The 25,115-nt window shown below is 36.9% G+C and overlaps 3 protein-coding genes across 3 annotated transcripts in view; all 3 read left to right on the top strand.

Annotated features, from left to right (window-relative positions):
• LOC107042806 (17-beta-hydroxysteroid dehydrogenase 13) overlaps window positions 1–4,288 on the top strand; it is a 17,870-nt gene extending 13,582 nt beyond the window's left edge. Inside the window, exons 6-8 of the mRNA XM_015264007.1 lie at window positions 2,920–3,005; window positions 3,140–3,256; window positions 3,591–4,288. Coding sequence (XP_015119493.1) covers window positions 2,920–3,005; window positions 3,140–3,256; window positions 3,591–3,768 — 381 coding nt within the window. The 3' untranslated portion in view covers window positions 3,769–4,288. The remainder of the gene's footprint in view (window positions 1–2,919; window positions 3,006–3,139; window positions 3,257–3,590) is intronic.
• Window positions 4,289–5,789: 1,501 nt separating this feature from the next.
• Window positions 5,790–17,812, top strand: LOC107042792 (integrin beta-nu; the record flags this gene model as incomplete). Its single annotated transcript, XM_015263982.2, is given in 12 exon segments — window positions 5,790–6,274; window positions 6,741–6,985; window positions 7,083–7,368; window positions 9,698–9,862; window positions 12,047–12,505; window positions 13,531–13,693; window positions 13,797–13,963; window positions 15,547–15,719; window positions 15,794–15,999; window positions 17,017–17,129; window positions 17,222–17,313; window positions 17,575–17,812. Coding segments are annotated over 12 exon segments (2,526 nt in total). The 3' UTR covers window positions 17,720–17,812.
• A 1,089-nt stretch (window positions 17,813–18,901) lies between these two features.
• On the top strand, window positions 18,902–24,667 carry LOC107042801 (dihydrolipoyllysine-residue acetyltransferase component of pyruvate dehydrogenase complex, mitochondrial). Its single transcript, XM_015263995.1, has 6 exons — window positions 18,902–19,401; window positions 19,573–19,724; window positions 20,735–21,135; window positions 21,892–22,250; window positions 23,228–23,527; window positions 23,938–24,667. The coding sequence occupies exons 1-6, from the start codon at window positions 19,277–19,279 to the stop codon at window positions 24,065–24,067; spliced, it is 1,467 nt and encodes a 488-aa protein (XP_015119481.1). The 5' UTR covers window positions 18,902–19,276; the 3' UTR covers window positions 24,068–24,667.
• Window positions 24,668–25,115: the final 448 nt, after the last annotated feature.

Below are 25,115 nucleotides of genomic sequence, written 5' to 3'. Positions count from 1 at the left end.
CTTTCCCTTCCCCCCCCCCCCCTCTCTAGGTAATAATAAAGCTGCGCCTGCAATCGAATAAAAACAGAAAGACAAATTGTTTTCAATTGGTTCCATGATTATTCAATTGATGAATAATTTTATTTGAATAAATTGAATATGATAGAACGGTTCTAAATCTATAATTGTTAAAAATATATGTTATTGAGTAATTGACAGTATTCAATCTCTAGTCCAAAGAAATCATGTCTCTCGTCAAGATAATATTAATGGCACAAATTCGCTCGATTTTCTCAACGTCGTAAAAATAATTTGACGAGACCCAACTGCCTCCACCAACCGAGAAATAAAATTGAATACAAAATAAAAATTATTCTCAATAGGTTGCTCTAATTCACAACTTATTTCACTCTGATGCGGTCCAGGGCGCCCGAATCCGCTCCAGGCTGCTCCACACATCTTAACTCGACTCTCAACAAAACCAACTTAAACAATTACCAATCTGGGTCAATTATTCCTCAACTAAAAATGTCGGCTCAATAATTTTAACTGCTATGCAATTTTCTCTACTCAACTGAGTCCTGTCCTGATGTATGTCTCGGGGCGAACTGAAGTCACGCGGCTTTTTTGCCGAATTCCTCACTAACGAAATCATAATTAAGTGGCTCTGGATCTCGGACGATTGTTTACAATTGCATTCCATTTTAATTTAATCCTCTGTGGTGGCTGAGCGTTTCCCTCACTCTGTGCCCTCTCGGTGAGGCGTAGCCTACATAGCCGTGGGTGCCGCGAGGTAAGTGTCGGCTCAACAGGGCCTCGGATAGAATAAATTAATTTTCACTGTCCGGGGGAAGTGTTGCGCCCTAGAACTGGCCTATTACGTTACTGTGCGTGAGCAGAGGCGCCTGATAGCAAGTAGTAGGGACGGTAAGCGCGCGCGATTGGTCCACCCTATCCGGTGGAAAAAGTGTGACTGAGTCCGATTTTCGTCTTAGAAGATTAATTTAAGGCAGTGTCTATTTACACACTCCAGGGTAACTTTGACCGTGGATATACGTGACGTTTTCCCGTGGATTCAAGGTGATTTCTACCGTGAATATATGGGAGATCGTGGACCCTCAACTTTTACTTCTCAAATTAAATCTAGACAATAAACCAGACACATCGAATCAATTGATAAGTGATATGCACATAGTAGACTAGTAAATAATTTTCTCACAATACTAATTCGTTGAATACGAATATGAATCTAGATTAACGCAAATAAAAAATGAAATAAATAGTTGATTTAACGCAAATAAAAGGTGAAATAATTAATTGAAAAGCAGAGTTTATAGCAGAGATGTCACACAAGATGTGAGTGAGAATCTACCGTGGATCCACGGTAAAATTTACCGTGGATCCACGGTAAAATTTACCGTGGAGCATGCGAATAGACACCTTAATTTAAATCATGTTCAATATTTAATATTGTAGATTCCTTCCCACAGTGAGTAGATTTCCTGGGGATGATTCCTTAGTCCTTCCAGGGTTTCCCTTGAGTTCAGAAACTTCCAATCCCTCGCAACTCAGTTTTCTAGCTCCCGCTAGCTCCCTTCCGCGGCTAGTAGTGCAGGTACGTTCGTGGTTGTCCCGACGCTTCTCCAACGTGGCCCGAAAATTTTTCTCAGGGTTGTTCGACCGCCTCTCTTCTTGTTCCAAATTAATTAATAATTGTTGTATTTTCTGACGGTTGACTCAATTGTTATCCGCAGGTTTGGATAGGGATAAGGAAGTTTGAGCTCTCCTTGAGGCTCAGGTTTACAGTAATTGACTTTTCAAATTAGAATAAGAATAATCAAAATGATTGACAAATTAAATGTCACAAACTTTCGAGTCAGAATTTCACCCTATTTCACCCCTTCAAATTCCGGTCAAAAGGTTTGGGACATCCTCTAAAAAGCGTTTTAACCCTCTGCGGATACACTGAGAGAAAAATCGACATAATATCACAAAAATCATTTCTTGAGCGAAAAACATCGCATACATATTTTTGTTCAATTTATAGTAAGTTTCAGACAAGAAATCGGTGTTCTTTGGGCTAAGGAGGAAGTTACTGAATAATAAAATGATGTCTTTTTTCGAAATGAGACAATATTTCTTAAAAGATAAGACAAGCTTGACAGAAGGAAAAGAAGATATTGTTTTCCTTCGAACTCAAAGCGATTGAGCGTAAAGGACGGTTATATTTTTTCAATATCTGGAGATTTTCCTTTGAATAAACTCTTTATTCATTCAATATGAAAGTCTCTGATTCATGATTCACTAAATCGAAGCTTTTAGTATTTTTAGTCATTTTCTCATCTTCTGACACGAAAAAACCGATTTCCTGTGGCAAGAAATTCTCACTTCATCATGTAATGATCATGTTCAAGTCGTGAACACTTCACTGAAATCTGACATTGTCTAACACATTATCCGGAATTCTTATCCCACCAAGTTTATCCCGAAAAGATGAGATGTTTGGCGCCAGAAATTAGTTTTTAGTTTTTCGTGGCTGCGCGCCACGCAATTGGCGTTGTTCAGGTCCCTCGACACGAAAATTAATATACACACCTTGCCATGGAAAACATATCACCCTCCCCCACGTGCTTACCATCCTCGCCTTCGGCTCGGAAAGTAATCTTGCACGTGGGGGACGGTGATCTTTTTTCCAAGGCTCGGGCATGTAATGTACTATTGTGATATTGTGATATTATGATTATTTTCTCCGTATACACCTAGGCACTGCTACGGATATACTGAGGTGGTTCATCACAATCAAAGTTGATAAACAAGTTACTTCTGATTTTTTTTATCACGTAACATACATATAATGGAGATCTTCTTTCTACTGTATTCCTGATTGGTGAAATCACTTATCCGTATTTTTTCTCATTATTTTCTCCGTTTTTTTTTCAGTCTGATGGATACAACAATATTCAAACCACCGTGATTTGTCCGTATTTCATACGCAGTACTGGAATGTTCGAAGACGTGCAATCAAGGTAATAATCACAGGATGTATAAACATTGTTTTTACATTTGATGGATCTTCATCAGTTATTCATATCTAGCGTAGAAGGCAAAATTCCTTGACCTTAGGGTCATTTTTTATAACTCACGCAATTCAAACCTCTAGATTCCTGTCCACTTTGAGTTCGAACGATGTCGCTGATCGCATAATATCGGCAATGAGGTGCAACGAGAAATTTGCAATTGTACCTGGCTATCTTCAAGGCCTATTAGCAGCGAAATGGTATGTAAACTCTTAGAAAAACAATGGAAAAACTATGAATATCCACATAGTTGAATAAATTTTATAACAAAAAAGATGAATAAGTAGCTGTCACAAAAAACTGATCGCGTGTGGAATCCTCAAACGGGAACTGCAACAGAGCCGTCACGACCTCTGTCATTACATGTTTCTCTCTATGAAGGATAATAGAACTCGGCTTTCCCTGCCTCAAGTGTGATCCCATGAGAGAAATAGAAATTATGAAGCCACAAGAAAAGCAAAGAAACGATTTTTCTTCCCACTTTCCGAATGATTTACACATGCCAATTTCCTTATTTTCCTGTTTCCTTCTCAGGCTCGTCCCTTGGAATTGTGCCGCCATGTTCCTACGTGGTTTAGTCCGCGATGCATCACCAGAGCCCCAGAAGACTCCAGCATCTAACAATCAACAGAACTGTGAACCCTCGAAGGACCAAAATGCCCTCCATCAGCAGCTTGCAAGGCGCATCTCGAGTTCCGAGAGAAAACCCTAATTTGTTTTTACGATTGTTACTACAATACCCGGTAATACTAATACCTCAGTTAAGTAACTCTATTGCGATGTAAGGTGAATCAATAATGGTTGTGATGTGGATTATAATGACATTTAAAAATGTGCCAACCTGTCGACAGCAAATATTCAACAGATGAAATGGCAACGAGCAATATTGTAATTTCTATTTTTTAATACCATGTGCAAGAAAATCCTGATTTTCAGTTCTCGGTTAACTGTACATATGTCGAAACTACCTGCATATACTTCCCGATAAATTGTACATATTTAAAATTATTTTGACGAAAGAACTATACCGCTCCAAAGGCGAGGATTTGATAAACTAATATTAATTGTAATTTAGAATAGGTTTAGTGCCATGACTTGCCGTCAAGGCTGTCGCTGTGCGACGCCAGATCATTGGGTGAATCAACATACAAGTTCTTTTTATAATAATTGAAATGGGATAATACGTGTGAAACTATTTTTATGACAAATATACAGACATCAGTAATATGAAAGCCATTTTAATTTTTAATAGTATTACACCCGGAGAAGTACGCTTCCGTAGGTTTGTAGGTTTGGTGAAAGCCATTCCATATACTATGATATAATGCATATCAGGAAGAAAGCAGAAATGTGGAGCAGAAGTCTTGGAGAAATGAATTCGGCACGAATAATCAGAATAATTACGGGCGTTCCCATGAAAAGGCCGATTTTCGCGATATTAAAATATGCTTCAGTAATCTTTCTCAAATTTCGCACATTTTGGGCCAGAGATGACTTCGTTAGTGTGAAAAATGATGTTGCTATTCAAAATCAAAAGAATAATTTAGGATTGATTTAAATCGTATATTATTTATCGGGAATCTGATGCGAGCTAAGAGGGCACAAACTTTGATCCTCACAATTGTCAATGATATTTCTTAAAACATTCTCATATCATACTATACGCCTTTCATTTTATCATTTGAATCTAATTCTTGGGATACTGTGGATACTTTTGGGATACCGCATTATTTTGAAGATGTGAAAACCACAATCTTGATTAACGAATAGACATATAAAATAGAAGAGATGTCCTTGTAGAGTTTTGGCGGGTGAACTTCGTTCAGTGATTGCTTTTTATCATTTATATTTTTGTCTTTAATTTCTTACGATGCAAGTCCCAATTTTCGACCTGAGAATCCTAACTAATAGCGTGACTAAATATTGATTGAGTCAAGAGCCTGATGAAGCTAAAATATATTTAGCGAAACGTCGCATCCTTGACAATTAGATCAGTGTTTTATTTCTCCAAAATCCCTGATTCCTGGATTAGTTTACATCGCTTGGAGATGAATACGTTTATTGAAAACAGAAGAGACTTTTTTCGATCTTAAGGAAACGTCTAAAGAAGCGCAAACTAATAATTATACTGGCCATAATAGTAATAATGATGATGATAATAACAACAAATACTGTTGCGTCAGTCGTGGCATCATCCTAGACTTGCCGGAAGGCAGATGTACAATCAGAAATAGGCCAACCAACATTTGTGCAGCCGAGATTACGTTGTCGGCTTTTAACGGCGAGCCCGATACGTTTGACGTTAAACACGTGTACGTGAATATCAGCCCACGCTGTATAACCCATGTGTAGGCGAATGGTTCTATGCACGCGTCGATGCCCATACATACAGTATGCCTCAAACACCATAACACTGATACCTTTCAAAAGGTAGAAGACGTTTGAATCATTCTATAGTCGAAAAATAAGGAAATAGTGGGACGTCTGTTTTCCGTAGCATAAGTGATGCTTATATGCTTTATTTCTTGGTAATATTGGTGCGAGTGTTCGAGCATTTGTTACTGTCACATAGGCAGGGAAACGCGCAAGTGGTCTCGTTATCGCCTTTGTGCGTTTTTTCTAGAGGAAATTACGAATACGTTGTTAGAATCATTTTCATATGTCAGTGAATAAGACAAGAATTGTGTAATTTTTAGTCGCTCGTCTCTTTTTAATACACGGACATTTTCTTTTGCAACATTCGTTGTTGGCGACACAAGAGATGGATTTTGCAATTGTGTGGTGCAGTTTCTATGACAGTCATGTATTTGAATCTCCTAATGAATTCCTTTCAATCATTACGAGTCAGTAGTTTGTACTAAGTGTAGTTAGTTAGCGAAAAGTATTCGCGTAAAATAATCTAGTACATGCGATTCTTATCAAAAAGTCAACTGATAAGAGGCCTTTTTCAATTTCAATGGCACACGCCTACCTCCACGATATCAGAGACCGGTTGGATTTTGAATGACAGGGATTCCGTTATTTTATTGCCAAGAGATGTGATAAGTGAGGTGAAGATGTGGAAGAAAGAGTTAATGTTTTTTGTGTTTTTTTGTGCTGGAGTTTTTGAGGCTCACTCTCTTGTTTATCCAGAAGATCCACTTTTACTTTGTGCCATTCAGACGTCATGCAAGAGTTGTTTGGAGAGCAGTTCGTCGTGCGCCTGGTGCAGTGAATGGGTAAAGAATTGGAGAAAAAATATATATGAAATGATTCTGATAATAAATGGGGGAAAAAGGTGAGCGAATATGGGCAGTAAAATGATAAAAGAAGATCGGTCCAAATATTTTTGCAGACTGTTTTGAATACCTTTGGAAGAAATGATTCAGGAGGGTGTCACCAAACTTTTCCAAATCATATTTTCTTGTAAATTAACTAGGTTCGGAGATATCCGCCAAGTAATCTGTATAAAATCGTTTGATTCTTACCGCCTCGCTGTAGAAATCATCCTGTTGGTGCTGAATCATAGCAATAATGAGCGATGAGTGATGTTAAAGAGGTCCTAAAGGTGATTCGTTTGACGGAAATCATCTTACCCACAAACAAGGTCCCTTGCCATTCCTCCCTCGAGCAACTCATTTACCAGGGAATCACCTAATTAACGAGAAACTCACATTCCGTATTCGATTTCACTCGTTTTTTTAGAAATTTTCAAATTCAACCATCGGTCGATTACGCTGCAGCAGTGCCGAACGTTTGGAGGCATTTGGATGTCCTAAAAATTCTATAAAACTCGCATCCGTTGGATTTGTGAACGTCGTAACTGACAACGGGTTTCAAGACGTCGAAGTGCCGGATCAAGTACCGGTTCAATTGCGACCGCAGAGGATAAGGGTCAAACTCCGACCCCATAGCACTGAGACGGTTCATCTCAAGTATCGTCCCGCAAAGTATGAAAAATATTTGACCTAGGATCATTTTCCCTATTCATAATTCATCGTCATTATTCTTAGTTCGTGAGCAATAACGAGTTTTGGTAATTGACAGGAATTATCCTCTGGATCTGTACCTTTTGATGGACCTCACATGGTCGATGAAAGACGACAAGGAGACAATAGTGGGTCTAGGGCAGCAAATGGCAAATACTCTGGGCACATTTACGAAAAATTTTCGTTTGGGTTTTGGAAGTTATGCTGACAAACCACTCATGCCTTATGTCTTTCCGGGTCACGAGGACAATCCCTGTAGGAGTGAGGGTAGTGTCTGTGCACCGTTATACTCATTCAAACATCACCTCAAACTCAGTGATGATGTACAACGATTCATTCAACAGGTGTATAGCTTTATTCTGTTATGATATGTAAGATCGAGATAAACCCAAACTTTCTCGATGCGTTGACTTGTAAATATCTCCAGAGTGATGAGTATTAAACAAATTTATGAGTATTATATTTCTGTGGAAAATTTCAAGAGCGACAAAAATTCCTCTGACGTTCTTTCGGGCGACTCATTGGCCTCGGAGATTTTGACAAAATAATAATCTTCATGTGTATGCATAGAAAAACTTTAACTTAAATTGAAAATCCCGGCATTTATGAAATCGTCTTTTAGATTTAACATTTGGAATGCCAATTACGGAAAAGATTGCTGTAAACTACGACATATTTTCCATTAAATCAGGACAATTTTCCTTTTAAAAAGCATCTATCGAGAATAAACTCGTAATTGCTTGGTCAAACCCAATGAAAAGTGTCAACATGAGTCGAATTACAAATTATATGAAACATTTGAGTAGCGAAGCGGTAAAACGGTTTAAGTTGACTTAGCTCTCATCTGAGTTTTTGAGGAATATCTACGAATTCAAGGGAGACAATGAAATTTTTGTAATGACCTTTTTTGTAGAGCGAATTGAGTGCTATAGAAAAAGTTGTGTCAAAAATTTTGCCATCTCCCTTACATTCTGAGATATTTATTGAAAACTGGTAAATAGTCAAAATCGACTTAAACCGTTTTACCGCTTCGCTACTGATTTGGAAGATATATTTTTTTAGGTGAAATTGCATGTAACTCCCATAAGAAGTGGAAGAATTTTTGCTTAAACATTATCCTACATATTAATCTTCAAGTGATAAAACAGGATTAGTGCATTTTGCTTAAGGCCAAGGATTTAAAAATTTTCAGTATTTTTTTTCTCTTCAAACCATTGGTTATGGAAAGCAAGTACGCGGGAGATGTACAATTATTAGAGTGGAAGACCGGGAATCGTCATTTCAATGCCGCCATTTTAATGAGAAAATTATTCTGTGTACAAAATGCATCGTTAAATCATCTTTAGAAATTTTTCAAGATCATGATTTCGAGCACACCATGATTTCTAAATAAAGTCGATTTCGGGTGATTTCCGTGATTTCGAGTGTCACGGGAGGTGATTTCATGATTTCGAATGATTTCATTAATTTCAGACGATTTCACGATTTCGGAGATGATTTCGAAAATGATTTCGTAAAGCTGAAATCACTTGATTTCAGTGATTTCGGTAATCTCACGTGATTTCGGAATGATTTCATACCAGAGTGGCGCCGTGATTTCGGGATGCGTATTCTCGTATTTTTAACCATAATTTCTTTTATAAAAGCGATTCCATTATGACGCAATATAAATGGTCGGTACGACACGTGGGATACAACTGTGCAATTGCAAGTTCCATGCAATGCGGGGGTCATGTCTTGCGGGGTTCGAACGTCACAAGGGTCATAATCTCGCGTGAGTCAAACATTGCTAGAGTATTCAAATAATGTCACGAATCAAATGACAGCGGCGGGCGAAACAATCTGAAGTACCTTTCAGATTATTTCGCTCCATTTATGATCCTTTGAGTCCTGTGATTGTACACTGTTAAAAATAGATTGTGAATATCTACAATATTTTTATTGGAAGCATTATACTAATTCTTTGGAATAATAACTTTACAATATATGATCATAAGGAAAATACAATGCGTATTATAATTTTCTAAATTTTATTCATGACAGAAATATGAGTTATTTCAACTCTTCCCACTACTTTTCCTTAGAAATTTAAAACTATACTGTACTTTTATAATGTACTGTCTAGAGGTAGATACAATCTGTATTATAATTTTCGAAATTTTCTTCAATGGGGCAAAATAGCTCAATAGAATAAGTAATACACAAAAATTGAATTCTATTCATTTTTTCTTATGAATATGTTCGATTGAACATTTTAATAGAATCGGCCAAAAACTAATAGAACAGTTCAATAGAAATTCATTGGATTTTTCTAACGAATTCGATAGGTTTTTCTATTAAATTTTTTCGTCCGTGAAAAGGAGGGTCAATCGATACCTCGTGAATTGAAGCCGTGCGAAACCCGTAAAACACTCTGTTACAAAAATATGCCCTTTTAATTAGTACCTATGTCCATGGGGGAAAAAAGACCAACAGACCTGATATTCACTGTTGACTTATATTCCGTTTGTGAAGAACTGATTTAGGTTCTGGTTTTTCTGTGTATACATTTGAAATTTAAATTTTAGAATTATCTCTGTCATAATTTGATGACAATCAGAATTTATTAGCTTCGGATACTTTATCGTGGTTTTCTTGCATTGCAATGATCAATTTAATAAAGGATGATGACAGGTAAACGCTAGTCATGTCACGGGGAATGTTGATAACTTGGAAGGCGGGATGGATGGAGTGGTGCAGGCTATTGTCTGCACGGAGCAGGTTGGATGGGCGAGACAAGCGAGGAAATTGATGCTTGCTGCCACTGATGGATTCATGCATTTCGCTGGAGAGGGAAAAGTTTGTATATAATTTTAGTAGCAGGGATGAATTCACCAGATTTAAAATGCCTAATTGCTACAATAAATGATTTTCCTCCTTCAATTTTGCCCATGCAATTTTGCCCATTTCTTTTGTACTAAAATCGAAAGACAAGCAGTTTGTAAAATATAATTATTTCAATTTTCCATAATCAATTACTATAATAATGTCATAGAACCTGGAGAGAGGAATACAGGAATTTCCCTTTATAAATCCAAATAAAAATTACTGCGTCGCATAGCACAATGGATTGAATATTATAGCACCAGAATGCCTACGACACTTAGTAAAAATAACTTTTTCGTCACTCGGCCCGATAAACGGCGCTTACTCGGGCTCTGTCGAGAGGGGGTAAAGAGAGTTTACCGCGGCACTTGAATAATCGGTGCTCCAAGGAGGGTAAATGAGACGCTCGGTGCTCCAAGGAGGGTAAATCTCACTTACCCATCCTAGGAGCGATAAAGTGGGCGTCACCATGTGCCCTGACGTTCCCCCCACTTGGGCATGCGCTCTGCGTTCGGGTAAACGTATAGTCGGATGAGCTGTACAGCGCCTCTAGCGGCCTTCTCTACAACTTAACCCACTAGTGGTAGCCATGTTGTTGTGTGTCATTGAGAAGATTTATCATTAGAAAAAAGTCACTCTCCGAGTTTTTGTTCAATTTAAAGTTGATATTTTTGTTCAAAAAACAACAATTTCTAAAATATCAGTATTTATAACGTCGACTTCTGTTCTTAATAAAAGAAGAAAAATTGAACAGCTGAGTATCTTCTTTTATCTTTGATATCTGTTCTTATTTTCTATTTTTTATGCAATTTTCTTTTCACAGGTCCAAAATTACCGTCATCAACCTACTGTTTTTGGATATTTTGGCGGACTTTACTAGTTATTTATTTTCGCATCAACTGATATTGATTTTATTTCGATTTATTTTTTTCTATTGCTTTTATTTTTTTCTTCAGTGGGGGGGGGCTTCGCCCCCCCCCAACCCCCCCCACCAGGGGGACTTCGTCCCCCTGGACCCCCTCCCGCGCCCACACCCGCGTCGGGCCTTCGTGACGAAAAATAGTATATGCCATTCGGGCGATAGCGTTGGTTTGTGAGTCGTGTGGAGTTTGCAACACTCGGCATGGCAAGCGTCCGACTCGGATCGCCTTCGGCGATCCTCGTCTCCTGCTTGCCACGCCTCTTGCTGCAACTCCACACTCCTCACAAACCGCCGCTTATCGCCCTCATGACATAATGTACTATTTTTCGTGTATGCCTGTGCAAGTGAGAAAAGTGCTTGACCACTGGTGAATTTTTCCCATACACTGAGAGAAAAATAAACACGTTCTCAAACGAGTCTTGTTTGGGCCAAAAAAATCGCTAATTGAAAATTGCTAAAAAAAATTTGTTTGGTTCGAACTTGAAAGTCTTAAACATGAATAATTCCTCTGCTTTCGACAGCAACGAAATATTTGGCTCAAGAGGCGGATAGTTCACACCAGACAGTGGCTTTTCAGGATGAAAATGTCTCACATACGCGGATAGAAAGATTTAGTTATTGTTAACGAACGGATTTGGTTGGAGTTAACAAATGCACATTGGCGGAGCTTTGTTTGACTCGATTTTTACTTATCAAGTGAACCATTCGTTAACTACTAACGAATATTCATTTGGTCAGATTCAACTGTACCATTCGTTAATAGCTAACGAATCTCGTTTGGAATAAATGAATCAGTCCATCAGTGTAAGTTACAAGATTGCGATCATATCGATATTATTGTTTCATTTAAGTATTAATTTCTTACCTGCGATTATCAGATAGCCGAATCGAAAAACTACTAGCCCTTGTTATGCATAATACAAACATTTTTCGGAAGCAAAATACGTATGGGAGTATCGAATAACGAAGGAGTAGTGCTAGAAATTAAATTTCTCGCGTGTACAGAGAAGGTAATTTTTTTGAACTACTAAATCTATTTTTGCGACGACAATTTTTCATCTCGGCACACTCTCTGCATGTTTGGCACAAAAAAATCCGTTTGTGATAATTTTCGAAAAACTATTTTCTTGGCACAAGTAAGACTTGTTTGAGAACTTTGTCGTTTTTCTCTCAGTGTATCTGTTTTATCTTCGTATATGTTCATTTAGAAAATAGTTGAATGCATTTCTTTTTAGTTAGGTGGGGTAGTGAAAAAGCACGACTTTTCTTGTCACTTGGATGACACTGGTGAATACTCAATGTCCAAAGTCTTCGATTATCCCTCACTCGCAGAAATTTCAAGACTCCTGAAACGCAAGAAAATCAATCTTATCTTCGCAGTGACTGAGGACCGACGATTAGAGTACGAGCAAATTGCGACTCTTTTGAAAGAAAAAGCAAGAGTTGCGACGCTCGCAGCTAACAGTTCGAATATCTTGGAGATTATTAAGCAATCTTATCATGATATATTAACGAAAGTTGTTCTCCGAGATAACTCGAGCGCGCTAGTTGATCTGCGGTATTACTCGAACTGTGGAAAGGCTGGGAAGCGGGAGAAAATTACTTCAGAGTGTGGAGGCATACAGGAGGGAAAGATCTATGATTTCAGGATTGAATTATCGCTCGGAGATTGTCCAAAAGATCCACAACTTTGGGTACGTACTTCACAAAAAAAATACCGAAACAGAGTCCAAAAACATCAGTGTAGAAAGAACAATTTGTCGATAATTTTGCAAATATTCATCAGAAGACCATTTTTGGAGAGGATTTCATTCATCAAAATGAAACTTTTATTGTTCGACCGGGTCCTCGAACTGATGATATTTGACAACAGTTTGAATGTTGAATATTTTCATGAAGTAGCCTTAAATTTGTTGACTTATATTATGTTCCCACGTGAAAAATATTATGGTCAACTGAATATACCATTTTTCTACGGAAAAAGTTCGCGAGACAGTGGACGTTTTCGCCATATAGTAGAGATATTCCATGAGATTTTCTTTGACTCCATCAATGCGCATTTTGTTTTGCGGTTTTTGTTGTGAGTAGAAAAATTGATTATTTGGAAAAGAAACGTCTCGAGTCGTTAGCTAGTTAATTAAAATCTATCTATTTCAGACAGTAGATAGCAACGTAATCGAACTTGAATTGATGCTCGATCCAAGTCGAGTTGACTATCGATTCGCAGAATCTAGTTCAATAAAATTTGACCGGAGGCATCTGTTTAATTGCAGAACATTCAGAACTCAGTAGTGTATCCCCTTAAATTAGGGCTGCCGACGAGACTCAAACGAGACTTCACTTTAGAGAGATCGTCTTGATCTTGGTGATCACGGAAATCAACGGTATCATCACTCATAGTCAATTCATCTCATCTTGGTTTCAAGTTTTTCGCATTTTTTATGCGTAAAAGACCAAGACGAGACGACCGAGACTGAAACCGAGACTTTAGATTGAAGAAGCACAAGAAACTTGAGACCGAGATGAGATAAATTGACTGTGAGTCATCACAAGAGCCGATGCTGCCTCTTTTGAGACTGTGATGAGACCAAAAATTTCCGTGTTCACCAAGACCGAGACGTTCCCTTCAACGTGAGAACTCGTTTGAGTCTCGTGGACAGCCCTACTCTAAATAGTTTTATTACTGGATTACTAAATCAATAGAAAACTAAATTTCCAGACTCAAAGGATAGGAATTGACGACGCCCTCGCATCAGAAGCTTCTGAGACCATAATCGAACTTGAATTGCAATGCGGATGTGACTGTGAAAACCCAAACAGTCCCCACTGCAATCACGGCATTGACGAGTGTGGGATTTGTAAGTGTGATCACGCATGGTCTGGTATGTTTAGCTATCATCTCAATACAGTAGGTTGTAGGTCACGAGTGAAATGATGGCATCAACAATTTTAGCATCATCATCACCGGTGCGTTTATTTATACAGGAGAAACATGTGACTGTGACGAAAGTGCCTGGACTGAGAACAGATTGCTGTGTATTGCACCTGGGGAGTCGTGGGCTTGCAGCAATAGGGGAGAATGTACTTGTGGGAGTTGCACCTGTGATCCTGGATACAATGGAAAATACTGCGAGTGCTCAACTTGTGAAAAAGTACACGGAGAGAAATATTCAAGAAAAATTACGGAACATTTCACGTAATCCGCAAGCGAGAATCGTTTTCAGTGAATTTCTATAGGAATATAAGAGAATAAATCTGAAACGTTCAGTAAATTTTCGGGTCTGTCACCGAAAAAATACGAAAAAGTCACGTAATTTTTCTGGAAGTTGTAAAATCTAAGAGAAACTTCAAGACTTATTATGCCTCAGGGCATGAAAATTCTTGGATGTTTAAGAATTTTTACGAAAAGTTCCGGAAAAATTACGGAACGTGTTGTTAAAATCTCCCCCTCACGGTGACTCATGGCTAGCCGTGAGGCGTCGGACGGATGAGTAATTTTTACGGAACAGATCGTAGAATTTACGTGACGATTGACGCTTTTAATTGAATTTTACTTCGCTCCCAGATTACGTTTCGAAACGTAATTTTTACGTCTTTTTTCTGGTAATTTTTATTGAATATTTCTCTTCGTGTAAGGATTTCACTATGAAAAGAATGAAAATACTAAATGGAAGATAAGCACGGGCATAACTATACAATCTTGGTAACGAGTGAATTTCAAGAGAAATTGTCAAAAGATACTTTTGATCACAGATATTTTCAAATTCCAAATGGATCCGATGGACCGGTTGCATCAAGCCCTGTTAGCCAAATGAATCGTTAGACTAAATTCATGTCTATAGTAAATTTTCTCCATAGTTACACTGTTAGAAATTTCTTGAAATTTCAGTCACAGCGTCATCTGAATTTTCAATGTTGTTAGATTGAATTCAATTTCCAATGAAAGCGTTCAAAAATTTCTCATTCATCTTGGAAATTAGGAACAATTGGGTTTTTCATGTTAAATGATCATTGATTTTTCAATGAAAGCTTGAATTTTCAAACTCATCGTAAAAATTGAACATCACATAGAATTCAATTTTCAATAAATTGAGAATTCAGGAAAGTTGTGGCCTGAATTTTCCAAATTTTCAAGGTTTTTCGGTGCTTATATGTATGTACTTGAAAATCGAGAATTGCTTTAATATTCAAGAAATAGACTCAGTGAGACTCAAGAAATATTCGTCAGTGAAGAAGTAGACAGAAATGTCATGTAACTTTGTCGTTGTCAAAAATTTCAAGCTTTTGCAACCGTGTAGAGAATTGTAGGAATTCGTCGTAGAGTGCTTTCATTCAGCCCTTCGGTCGTGAATATTGACTAAATACTTCACAATTACTGGTATTACTGGTAAATACTGATAATACATCGATACACCACATTTTTTATGAAATACCTTCAAAACTTTCGATCAAAATTGATCGGCAGATTATTCTTATTCATTCCGATACTTAACTGAGGATTTTCTCAAGTGGGCTCGGTGCACTCGAGATCAATGCATAAACACGAATTCAATCAATTTTCATGATTGAGTTGAGTTTTCTCGCCACTCAACTGCTGAAATATTTACATTAAAAAAAATCTAATTTTCCGATCGGTTCGTGCTATTCAACATCGTTATCATATGATTGACGATAATTAATGGGTGCTATTTACAGCAAATGTAAAAGATCTGATGATTTGTCATGATTCATTTAGATTAATGGAATAGAGTGCAGAGGGAGGGGTACTTGCAATTGCGGTAATTGTCATTGTCTTGAAGGATGGCAGGGTGACTCATGCCAGTGTCCAACTGGCAATGAACTTTGTATTGCACCCGGAAGTACTGACGTCTGCGGTAATCACGGATATTGTGATTGTGGACAGTGCCGGTAAATTTTGATTGTCAAATGAGAAAGTTTATTTCCTCCATGCTTCTCGAGTAAAGTTTTACTTATTATCGTAGATGTAACGTAACAACACCAGGGGATGGTTTACTCTATCGGGGATTGTACTGTGAGTCTTCTGCAAGTGCTGGGGGTACCGGGCTCTGCGTACTTTATGAAACATGTGTGAATGCTACAGTTGAAACACCGGAAGTCGCAGATAAAGTCTGTAATCGAGATGGAAATGGTTCTTATCAGACTGAGAAAATCGATACGGTTGATACTGGTAATATCTCAATTTGTTCTTTTTTCAGATGATGTGTAATTTTCAGCGAGGGTGTACGTGAAGAGAAAACTTTCTAGTCTCCAGTAAAAATCTCTCAATTTCAGAATTCTGTCGTACTGCAATCTAGAAAGGGAAACAACCTGAAAATAATTACATTTTCCGTAACAATTAATTTAAAAAACGGTCCAATTCTCAATCATTTTTACTCAATTTTCGTATAATTTCTCACGGTGCTAGAATGCGTAAGTTGTGGGTTCTTGAAATGAGAACATGAGTGTTTTCTGTAACCATAAACATGCAGGTTCTCAAATTAAGAACATTCTCGTTCTGAAAATGATGATTTGCCCTCTTCTGAAAATCAATTGTCTCATATTTTTAAATTTTTCATTATACTCAACGTATATCGCCTGATAACTCGACTTTAATTATTATTAAATTTCATCTCTTCGGAGCGTTTTTGCTTCCGAATCGAAGCTTTGCAATCACTCAAATTTGAGTTTCTAATTTTTTTTGTTAGGATAACGAAATATCATCTAAAAAAGTGTGTGTATATATGTATGTATGTATGTACATATATATGTGGTCTTTTCTCTTCTTTTTTTCCAACATTTTCTTAACGGATCAATGGAAATTCATATTTTTATGAATATGGACTTTAGTTAGCTCTATTTATTGATACCAATTAATTCCACTTTTTCGCACGCACGTGAAACACAGCCTATTTTGATACTAAATTTTAGATATTTTTCTTCTAGGCTTCAGTAACCAGTTTCGTATTCCCAGTTTCCAATTCTTATTCCCGGTACAATGTCTTCTAGGGCCATTCAGTTTTTGAAATCAGTAACTTGGTTGTGAGAAACTAGAAACTTTATTTTTCTGTGATCAAGAAACACATCTTATCGTAAATCCTTTTAGCTTCAAATATATCGTATAACATTCAGCTTCAAACAATTAGTTTTTGAGATATATGTAAATTAATTGATATCAACGAAAGTGTTACTAATATTTTCATTGCAGGTAGCGATCATTATTGCATCATAAGAACCGTCAGAGACAATGTTATTTGCACTATACCGTATGTTTATTACTTTACCCGGGAGAATAAAGTTCTACTGAAATTTGCCCCAAAAGTGAGTATCAAATTTAAGACAATTTCGTAAGGGGTTTTAACTAAATACTATTACATCGAAAAACAAATTTTCAATCAAACGATTTTTCTAAGGAATGTCGAACACCTCTATCGGCAGCATTTCTACCCGGTATAGTATTCGGTCTCATCGTTGGACTAGGCATTCTAGCGCTTCTCATATGGAGGTAACTGTATAGAAAATAATATCGAAATGATGAAAAGAAGTATTCCACAGAGAAAAAAATCCAATCCCGCCAAATTTGGTTCGTATGCAAACAGAATTCATACAGATCTTGGGAATTTCAGACATTTGGTTGTCTCAACCGAATTGGATTAGCAGAAGTAAAATTTTTTTCTCAGTGTGTTCTTGCTACAGCTTTTTTGACCATTATATTACAGAGCATACCACAAACTTATATTCAGAACTACTTTTTCTATTCTCTTAGATGCTGGACTGGAATTAAAGATCGGAGAGAGTACGCGAGGTTCGAAGAAGAGCAGAAGAGAACTGTCTATGCATTATCAGAAAACCCACTTTATCGACCTGCAAGGTCATTCTTCACAGTACCTGAAAATTTCAAAGAAGATTAATGGGTTTGCAATGATTTGTCTGAAACAGACGGAGAAACATCCATATTTCTGTGCTTTTTTTGTACTATATATCATTAAAGTTCTGCCAAACCTTATTTACTGCCATTATTTCATTTAAGGGGGGACCCGGTGAAATATGAAAGTCTTCGGTGAATATAGGGACTTATTGAGCGACTTTGGTTATTGATGGGATATGTTAAAAAGTGGGAAAAATCCCGGACCCAATCGGTTTTGCCCCGTACTTCCACGGAAAACGTCGTTTTTCATGTTTCTACCTTTAAAACATTCCTCGTCCCCCAATTTTGACTCCAAAGAACTAAGTTAAACAAAGTTAAACAAAGAAATTGTGATAAATAAAAAAATCGTTAGTAGTTTGCTCCACCGGGCAGCACAAAACAGTTAATATTTCATTAATTTCTAGCTGTAGGGAGAACTGTAAAAAAAATAATTATATGTAAAATAAGATGGCAGACATTATTTATTTGAATTATTTTCCTCTATCTTCACCGCGTTTGTCGCTAAACCCATCGGAGCGCACCGACACTTCACGCAAGAGTTAACGCACCGCCTGATAACTCCACCGCTCAGTCCACTATCGAAATTCACATTTTTTTAAATTTTTGTCTTTTAAAACGTTATTTTTTGTTTTCAATGTGCAAATAAATTTATTGTTCATAACAATTCCATAAGCATTGCTGTTAAATCCAAAGAGTCAATTTTTTTTTAAATTTGAATATTCGAATGTTCCAACTTTATTTTTCCCGTTCATCTTTGCTACATAGCTACTACACATATGTGTAGAATGAAATGAAAATAAAAAAAAGAATATATATTTATCTGTTTTAAAACTTTTTTAATATATAATAAATATATGTATTTATTTACATCAATATATATATTTATGATAAATAAATATATATTGATTTATTTGTTTATTTATTCATAAAAATTGAAATACTCCTAAGTCTAGCATATGCTTGGCGAAATAGATTCCTGACCAAAAATGTTTCACCTACTTTTTAATAGAGGATACTGAAAGGGAATCTTGAAAAAAATAATTGTTTAAAATGCTGGAATTTTTGACATCGTTTCAAATAAACGTGATTACATCACGTCGACCAATCGCTGACCGCCCTCTGTTGAATATCCGATAAACTCCAATGCTCCCGGAGGTGCAATTACTCGCCAGGTTCATTCATATTTCTCTCGAAAGAGAAAATTTACGAGAACCAGAAATTACGCGAAAATCATTGCAGACAATCAATGCAACCCAGAGAACTCACCTCTTCGTCATCAATCATATCAGAACGCATGATTACCCCACGTGACCTTCCGAACGACCTCTAAATAGCAACACCGTCCCTTCGGCGGTGTGTGGAGAATTCTCGGGTAAACGGAGTGTCCCCGTTCTTAAATATTCGGACTAAATATCATTAACGACGAAATAATCCTACCACTACCCAGGATTACAAATCGAGGAGACAGAAATTGCAGCTGAGAAAGTACATAAGTTGTTGAGTATCGTTGAATCAATCACAAATTAATTTACATTGAGAAATGCTACTGAGGGCGACCAGTCAGCTGCGCAATGATTTGGCTCGGGTGACACTACGTAACGCCGTGAGGACCAACGTCGTCCGGTGCTTGACAACTCGTCGATTCCACAGGAAGTTATTACCCAGGTATTTAAATTTATATTATCCAGAGTTATAACTTTTTGTGATAACATTCAGGAGTTTGTGCTGAAGTCATTGAGGTTAGGTCAGTCTTCGGGTATTTAAAAAAGCCTGAAAACAGCTGGGAGTTGGTGATAGTAATTTTTTATGACTGATGAAGGTGAAATCAATTTGTAGGAATCAGGGATGCAACACTCTGAGACCCATGGGCCCTTGGAGGCAACAGTTTCGATTTTATGCCGATTACCCAGATCACGTAAAAGTCACTCTACCTGCGTTGTCGCCTACCATGGAGACAGGCACGATCATCAGTTGGCAGAAGAAAGAAGGTAGTCATTCCCACGTACACTCACACTGAGAAAAAAATATAATTTTTCCAAATATTCATTTACTTCAGAGGAGCATTTATTTTTTCAAACTTGTATTTCTCCAATCGAATCATTCCCAGGCGAGCCTGATTAGGTTTCAATTATAACAATCATGTTGCTCTAGAGGATGACTATGTCGCACATGACCTTGGATTAACTCCTCCAATGATTATTAATTTTTCTTAAATTTCTTATTTTCTACAGGGAAGAATTTCGATTCATTCTTAAATGTTTATAATCATTGAGGGAGTCCACTCAACCTCATAAATGATGTGATCATCTTCCAGAGCAATATAATTGCCATAATTGAAACCTAATGAGAATTGCCTGGAAATTACTGGACTGGAGAAATACGGCATTGAAAAAATAAATATTTCTCACAAGTGAATGGATATTTGACAAAAATATTTTTTTTCTCAGTGCATGAATTGGGGGTATTTTCCAATTATTCCGAAAACTAATGAATTTCGAGGAATCTGTTAGAAAATTTCCCATGCAAGAGGACGTTGGCGGTTCCTTATAATCTGATTCAACTTCTGAATATTCAATAGAACCAGAGAAATTTCACAGCAAACGTAGATTTTAGGGGGTTTAAAGCCCTGACACATTCAAGGCATTTTCCAATAGTCATCATAAGTTTCGTTGAATTGAGTCAAATTAATGAGGCGATAAATAATATTCTTTCCAAACAGTCAACCTTTCGATAGATCTCTTTTGATCCTTATCAATCTGCAGATGAGGTTGAATAATATGAAATATAAAATATATTTTTATTTTCAAAAAAGACTCGATGGAAATATTGACAAACTATGGGGACATCGAAAGGTTTAAACCTATGTTGAATCAGTTTTTTTACAAGAAAAACCTCTTGATAAGTTCCTCGAACCGTTCCATTTCCAACATACAGAATAATATGCACTTGGATTCTAGCTCGCTAACATTTCAACTCTATCTCATTAACATTTCAATAGGTGACAAACTGAATGAGGGTGACCTTCTCGCTGAAATCGAAACGGACAAAGCGACGATGGGTTTCGAGACCCCAGAAGAAGGTTATTTAGCTAAAATTATTGTACCAGCTGGAACCAAGAACATCAACATTGGCTCTCTGGTCTGTATTATTGTGGAACAACAGTCCGATGTAGCGGCATTTAAGGATTTCAAGGATGATGGAACCACTGTAGCCCCTCCGTCTCCTGCTGCTCCAGCTGCACCAGCTCCAGCAGCCCCAGCACCCACACCACCCCCAGCAGCACCAAGAGCAGCTCCTGCCCCAGTTGCTGCGCCTTCAGTGCCTACCAGCGCAGGGGATAGAATTTTCGCAAGTCCTCTGGCAAAGAGATTAGCTGCTGAAAGAGGATTAAGTCTTCAGGTAAATTGACAAGCAATCTTCAACTCCAGGGAATTGCAATTATCTTGATCAATAATTCATTTCATCATGTGCATATTGCAGAAACTAGTAATTTGAGAGGGAAATTTTAAGAGACCCTTTTTAAAGGTCATCGAGTTCCCCACAAAAAAGATCACTCGATGAGTTTTTCTAAACCCAACCCTTTTTCAAGATATTCGCGAAATAATCTGTACTCTCATTTGGAATGAAAAATTGATATTTCAAGAACAGTTCAGTAGTAATTTTCTGGAGAAAAACATAGTATCTGATTTAGGCGGAATAAAAAATGAAATTTCAAATTTCACTGGTAGCTCAATGAAATTACAAATTTTGGAGTAGCAAGTAAACGAGAATTCTCAAAATTAATTGAATTCTCAATCATAATATGAATATTCCGTACCAAATTACGCTGAATAGAAAATTTCATTGAAAAATAAAAAATCTATCTACTTGATTTCTATTGATGTTCATGGTATATTGAACTGAAATTTACAGCTTGCATTCATTTTGCCATCAAATTGGTAATTATCAAAAACGAAATTACTTAAAATCTTAGTTGAATTGTCACGTTATGGAATTTTAAAAAAATGTTTAAAAGTGAAAAAACAAAGACATATCTTCTTTAACTCGTGACCCTTTATCCAGAACAAAGATTTCTTGATTAATTTATTGTTATTTAAAACTATTCGATGTTTTCAACTAACTTTGCAATTTTTTAAATTGTTTTCCCTACTAAAGGGACTGAAAGGCTCTGGACTTTTCGGATCAATAACCTCCAAAGACTTGGAGGGTGCCTCAGCGGCACCCGCTGGCTCCCCTGGGATTGCTTTTGCTGGAGGAGTTGATATTCCAGTATCGAACATCCGTGGTGTCATTGCCAAAAGATTATCCGAAAGCAAGCAAACAATTCCACATTATTACCTGTCAATTGATATTAGAATGGACTCTGCCCTTGCCATGAGAGAACAATTCAATAAACTATTGGAGAAGGAGAAAGTTAAGTTGAGTGTTAATGATCTCATCATCAAGGCGATTGCTATGGCGTGTAAGAAAGTACCTGAGGGCAACAGTGCTTGGATGGGCGACGTTATTCGACAGTGAGTTTTGTATCATTACTCCTGCTATAATTCTTCTTTTTTATTTATTTTCCTTTTTATTTGTATTTCATTCCTATTGCAAATCTTTACGGGTTTTTGGGTATTTTTGTAACTTCCTTCCAGCGAGTATACAGTCACCACAAAGCAAATTGAAAGCTCCAGTGTTTCAAAATTCATTTTTTACGTTTGTCTATGGTTTTTGGGCGCCTACTTCGTCTGCCTTGCCTTTTCTAAAGTTGTGTCTAAATAGAATGGTCTTCGGTTTTCACCCAGTCTCTCCACTCCTATACAACCCAATACAGTCCCATACAGTCCAATCTTCGTATAAGATACCACAGGGACTGTAGGGGAATAAAATTCCGAGAATTACGTATCCCCCACTTTACCTGCGCTCAGAGGAGAAAGTATTTTGATTTGATATTCTTCGTACAAGTTACAAGACGATTTCCATTTTATGGTCATTTGAGTACGATTCCTGATGGGAAAAACGAATGTTTGATTAGAATGTATCGTTCCTTTTCAAAATAGCAATTTAGAAATTCGGAATAAGTTAGTTGTTAATAGGGGCCTCCGAGGCAAAATTGCGACTTTCTTGGAATTTTGGTTTTCATAAAAATTGGGTGGAATTTTGTTTTGTTTTCTCTATCTGTCCATGTGAAAAATGGACGTAAAACACATGGTGCAATACGTGTAAAAAAATATATATTTTACCAAGTTTTATGACCGATGCGGTTAATTTTTTTTATCAACTGTAACGAGTGTCCATTCGTTTTGAAATTCAATTGATGTGCAATTAATTCTAAATCATTGATGGATATATTTCCAGTGATTTCTGCGATATCTCAACTCCATTCCCACTCAATTCTTGTCCCTTTGTCGAGTATCTTGTACGAAGAATGCGAAACGCAAAAAACCATTCATGCCAGAAAGTGAGCACGGATTCAGAAAATATTAAAAATGAGCTTTGATTTTTCCAGGTATGATAATGTAGACGTCAGTGTAGCTGTGAGTACAGATGCTGGCTTAATTACACCAATAGTTTTTGGAGCTGACTGGAAAGGTCTTGTGCAAATCAGCAAAGACGTCAAAGCACTGGCAGCCAAAGCTCGAGAGGGTAAACTTCAACCTCAAGAGTTCCAGGGTGGTACCATTACAATTTCCAATCTGGGCATGTTTGGAGTGAAGAATTTCTCTGCTATTGTCAACCCACCACAATCAATCATCCTCGCAGTAGGAACTACAGAGGCTAGACTAATTCCTGCCAATAACGAAAGAGGGTAATTCATTAAATTCTTCTTCTAAAAATTCTGTTTAACTGCAATCTATACAATCCAATTGTCAGTAATTGAGTCTTCTTTCAAATTTCTCTTCACTACACACTTAAGTAACGTCAATCATAGATCAGTATCAATCATTAATTTAGTAATATTATGAGAAGTTGCACCTTATAATAATTAAGATTTACCTATCTTCATTGAATTTTGAAAAATAATGTAACAATTGTTAATTTAAATTACTTAATTATTGGTTGATAAAATAATTTGAAATTTGAATATTTAAATTGATGGTTAATTTAATAATAAAAAAATTGGTGAGCAATATTAACAGTTGACTTATTCAAAATTTAACTGTAATTAAAAATTATGATTATGCCGATGCCTGACGTTAATTTTTGTTGTATTTTTAGGTTTACCACTGCTCAATATATGACTGTAACAGCCAGCTGCGACCACAGAACTGTAGACGGTGCAGTAGGGGCGCAATGGTTATCAGCATTGAAAAGCTTACTCGAAAATCCATCGACAATGCTGCTTTAAAAATAAGAAACTTCGAAACAAACGAAAATCGCTGCCGATTTAAGTGAAAATTAGTTCAATCAACTTGGAAAGTAGGAGATACTTTCCATGAGTACAAGGTGATACGTGTCTGTGTATCTGAGAAATTTATTTATTCTTAATTTTATTATGAATAACAGTTGAAATGTTTGATGGACGTATCATTGAGTACCTAACTAGTTACCGATTTTTTGGGAAAAAGAATTTATCACTCGACATTAGAATAACACGAACAACGTCCGTTTTTAAAAGGAATCATTTAATAATAAATGAAGATGTACGATACGACGATATTCCTGGTGAAATCACGTCTACTCACCGATTTAATTTATAATAGATTGTTTTATGACCGAAATTCGGTTGGGGGGATCATCGAGTGATTTGTTTTTCATTCTCTCTCGATTGTATTTCTGACCCTACTGTAAATAATTAGAAAACTATTATTTTTGTGGACAGAAAAACAATAATTGTTACGTTATTTCTGTAGCAAATTCAATTGTAATTACCAGAGATGAGTGAAATCGTCTGATGAAAATACAGTGTATAATAAATTATGAATACAAAACGTTAATTCAACCATGATTCTCCATTAGAGTAATGCAACTCTGATCAACTTCTCATTTTTTACAAGATGTTCATCTAGTGGAGAGAAATTTACGGAATTAATTGGAGGCGACGTATGTTCTCAAAATTTCGCAAAAAACATCTTCAAGACTTGAATCGTTTTAGCATTTCAATGCGTACCTCAACAAATGTCTTCTCCTTTACTGTCCTTTATGTGCCCTTTCCGCCCGCCATGGCGAAAAAATAGTTTTTGACTGAACACATTAAAGGAATAGTCATTAAAAATCGATACAAAATTCCTTTTTCATCACCATGTACGACAAAGTAACTTTTCCAAATCTCGAAAATGTCCGTTTTCCGTACTGACCTTCACTTTTCCCCGTCCGGGGATTGGTATTGACCCTTCCCCGAACTGGCAAAAGTTAAAGTTGCCAGAAAAATATCGTTCACGCCTAGGGTCACAGAG

Source organism: Diachasma alloeum, unplaced genomic scaffold (genome assembly GCF_001412515.2).
Source record: "Diachasma alloeum isolate Michigan unplaced genomic scaffold, Dall2.0 Dall_scaffold_00179, whole genome shotgun sequence".
NCBI lineage: Eukaryota > Metazoa > Arthropoda > Insecta > Hymenoptera > Braconidae > Diachasma > Diachasma alloeum.
This window is presented reverse-complemented; position numbering and strand designations above follow the sequence as displayed.

Coding starts and splice junctions, on each gene's coding strand:
- LOC107042801 (XM_015263995.1), top strand. CDS start 19,277: ATGCTACTGAGGGCGACCAGTCAGCTGCGCAATGATTTGGCTCGGGTG. Junction 19,402..19,572: donor CACAGGAAGTTATTACCCAG/GTATTTAAATTT, acceptor ATCAATTTGTAG/GAATCAGGGATGCAACACTC. Junction 21,136..21,891: donor AAAGAGGATTAAGTCTTCAG/GTAAATTGACAA, acceptor TCCCTACTAAAG/GGACTGAAAGGCTCTGGACT.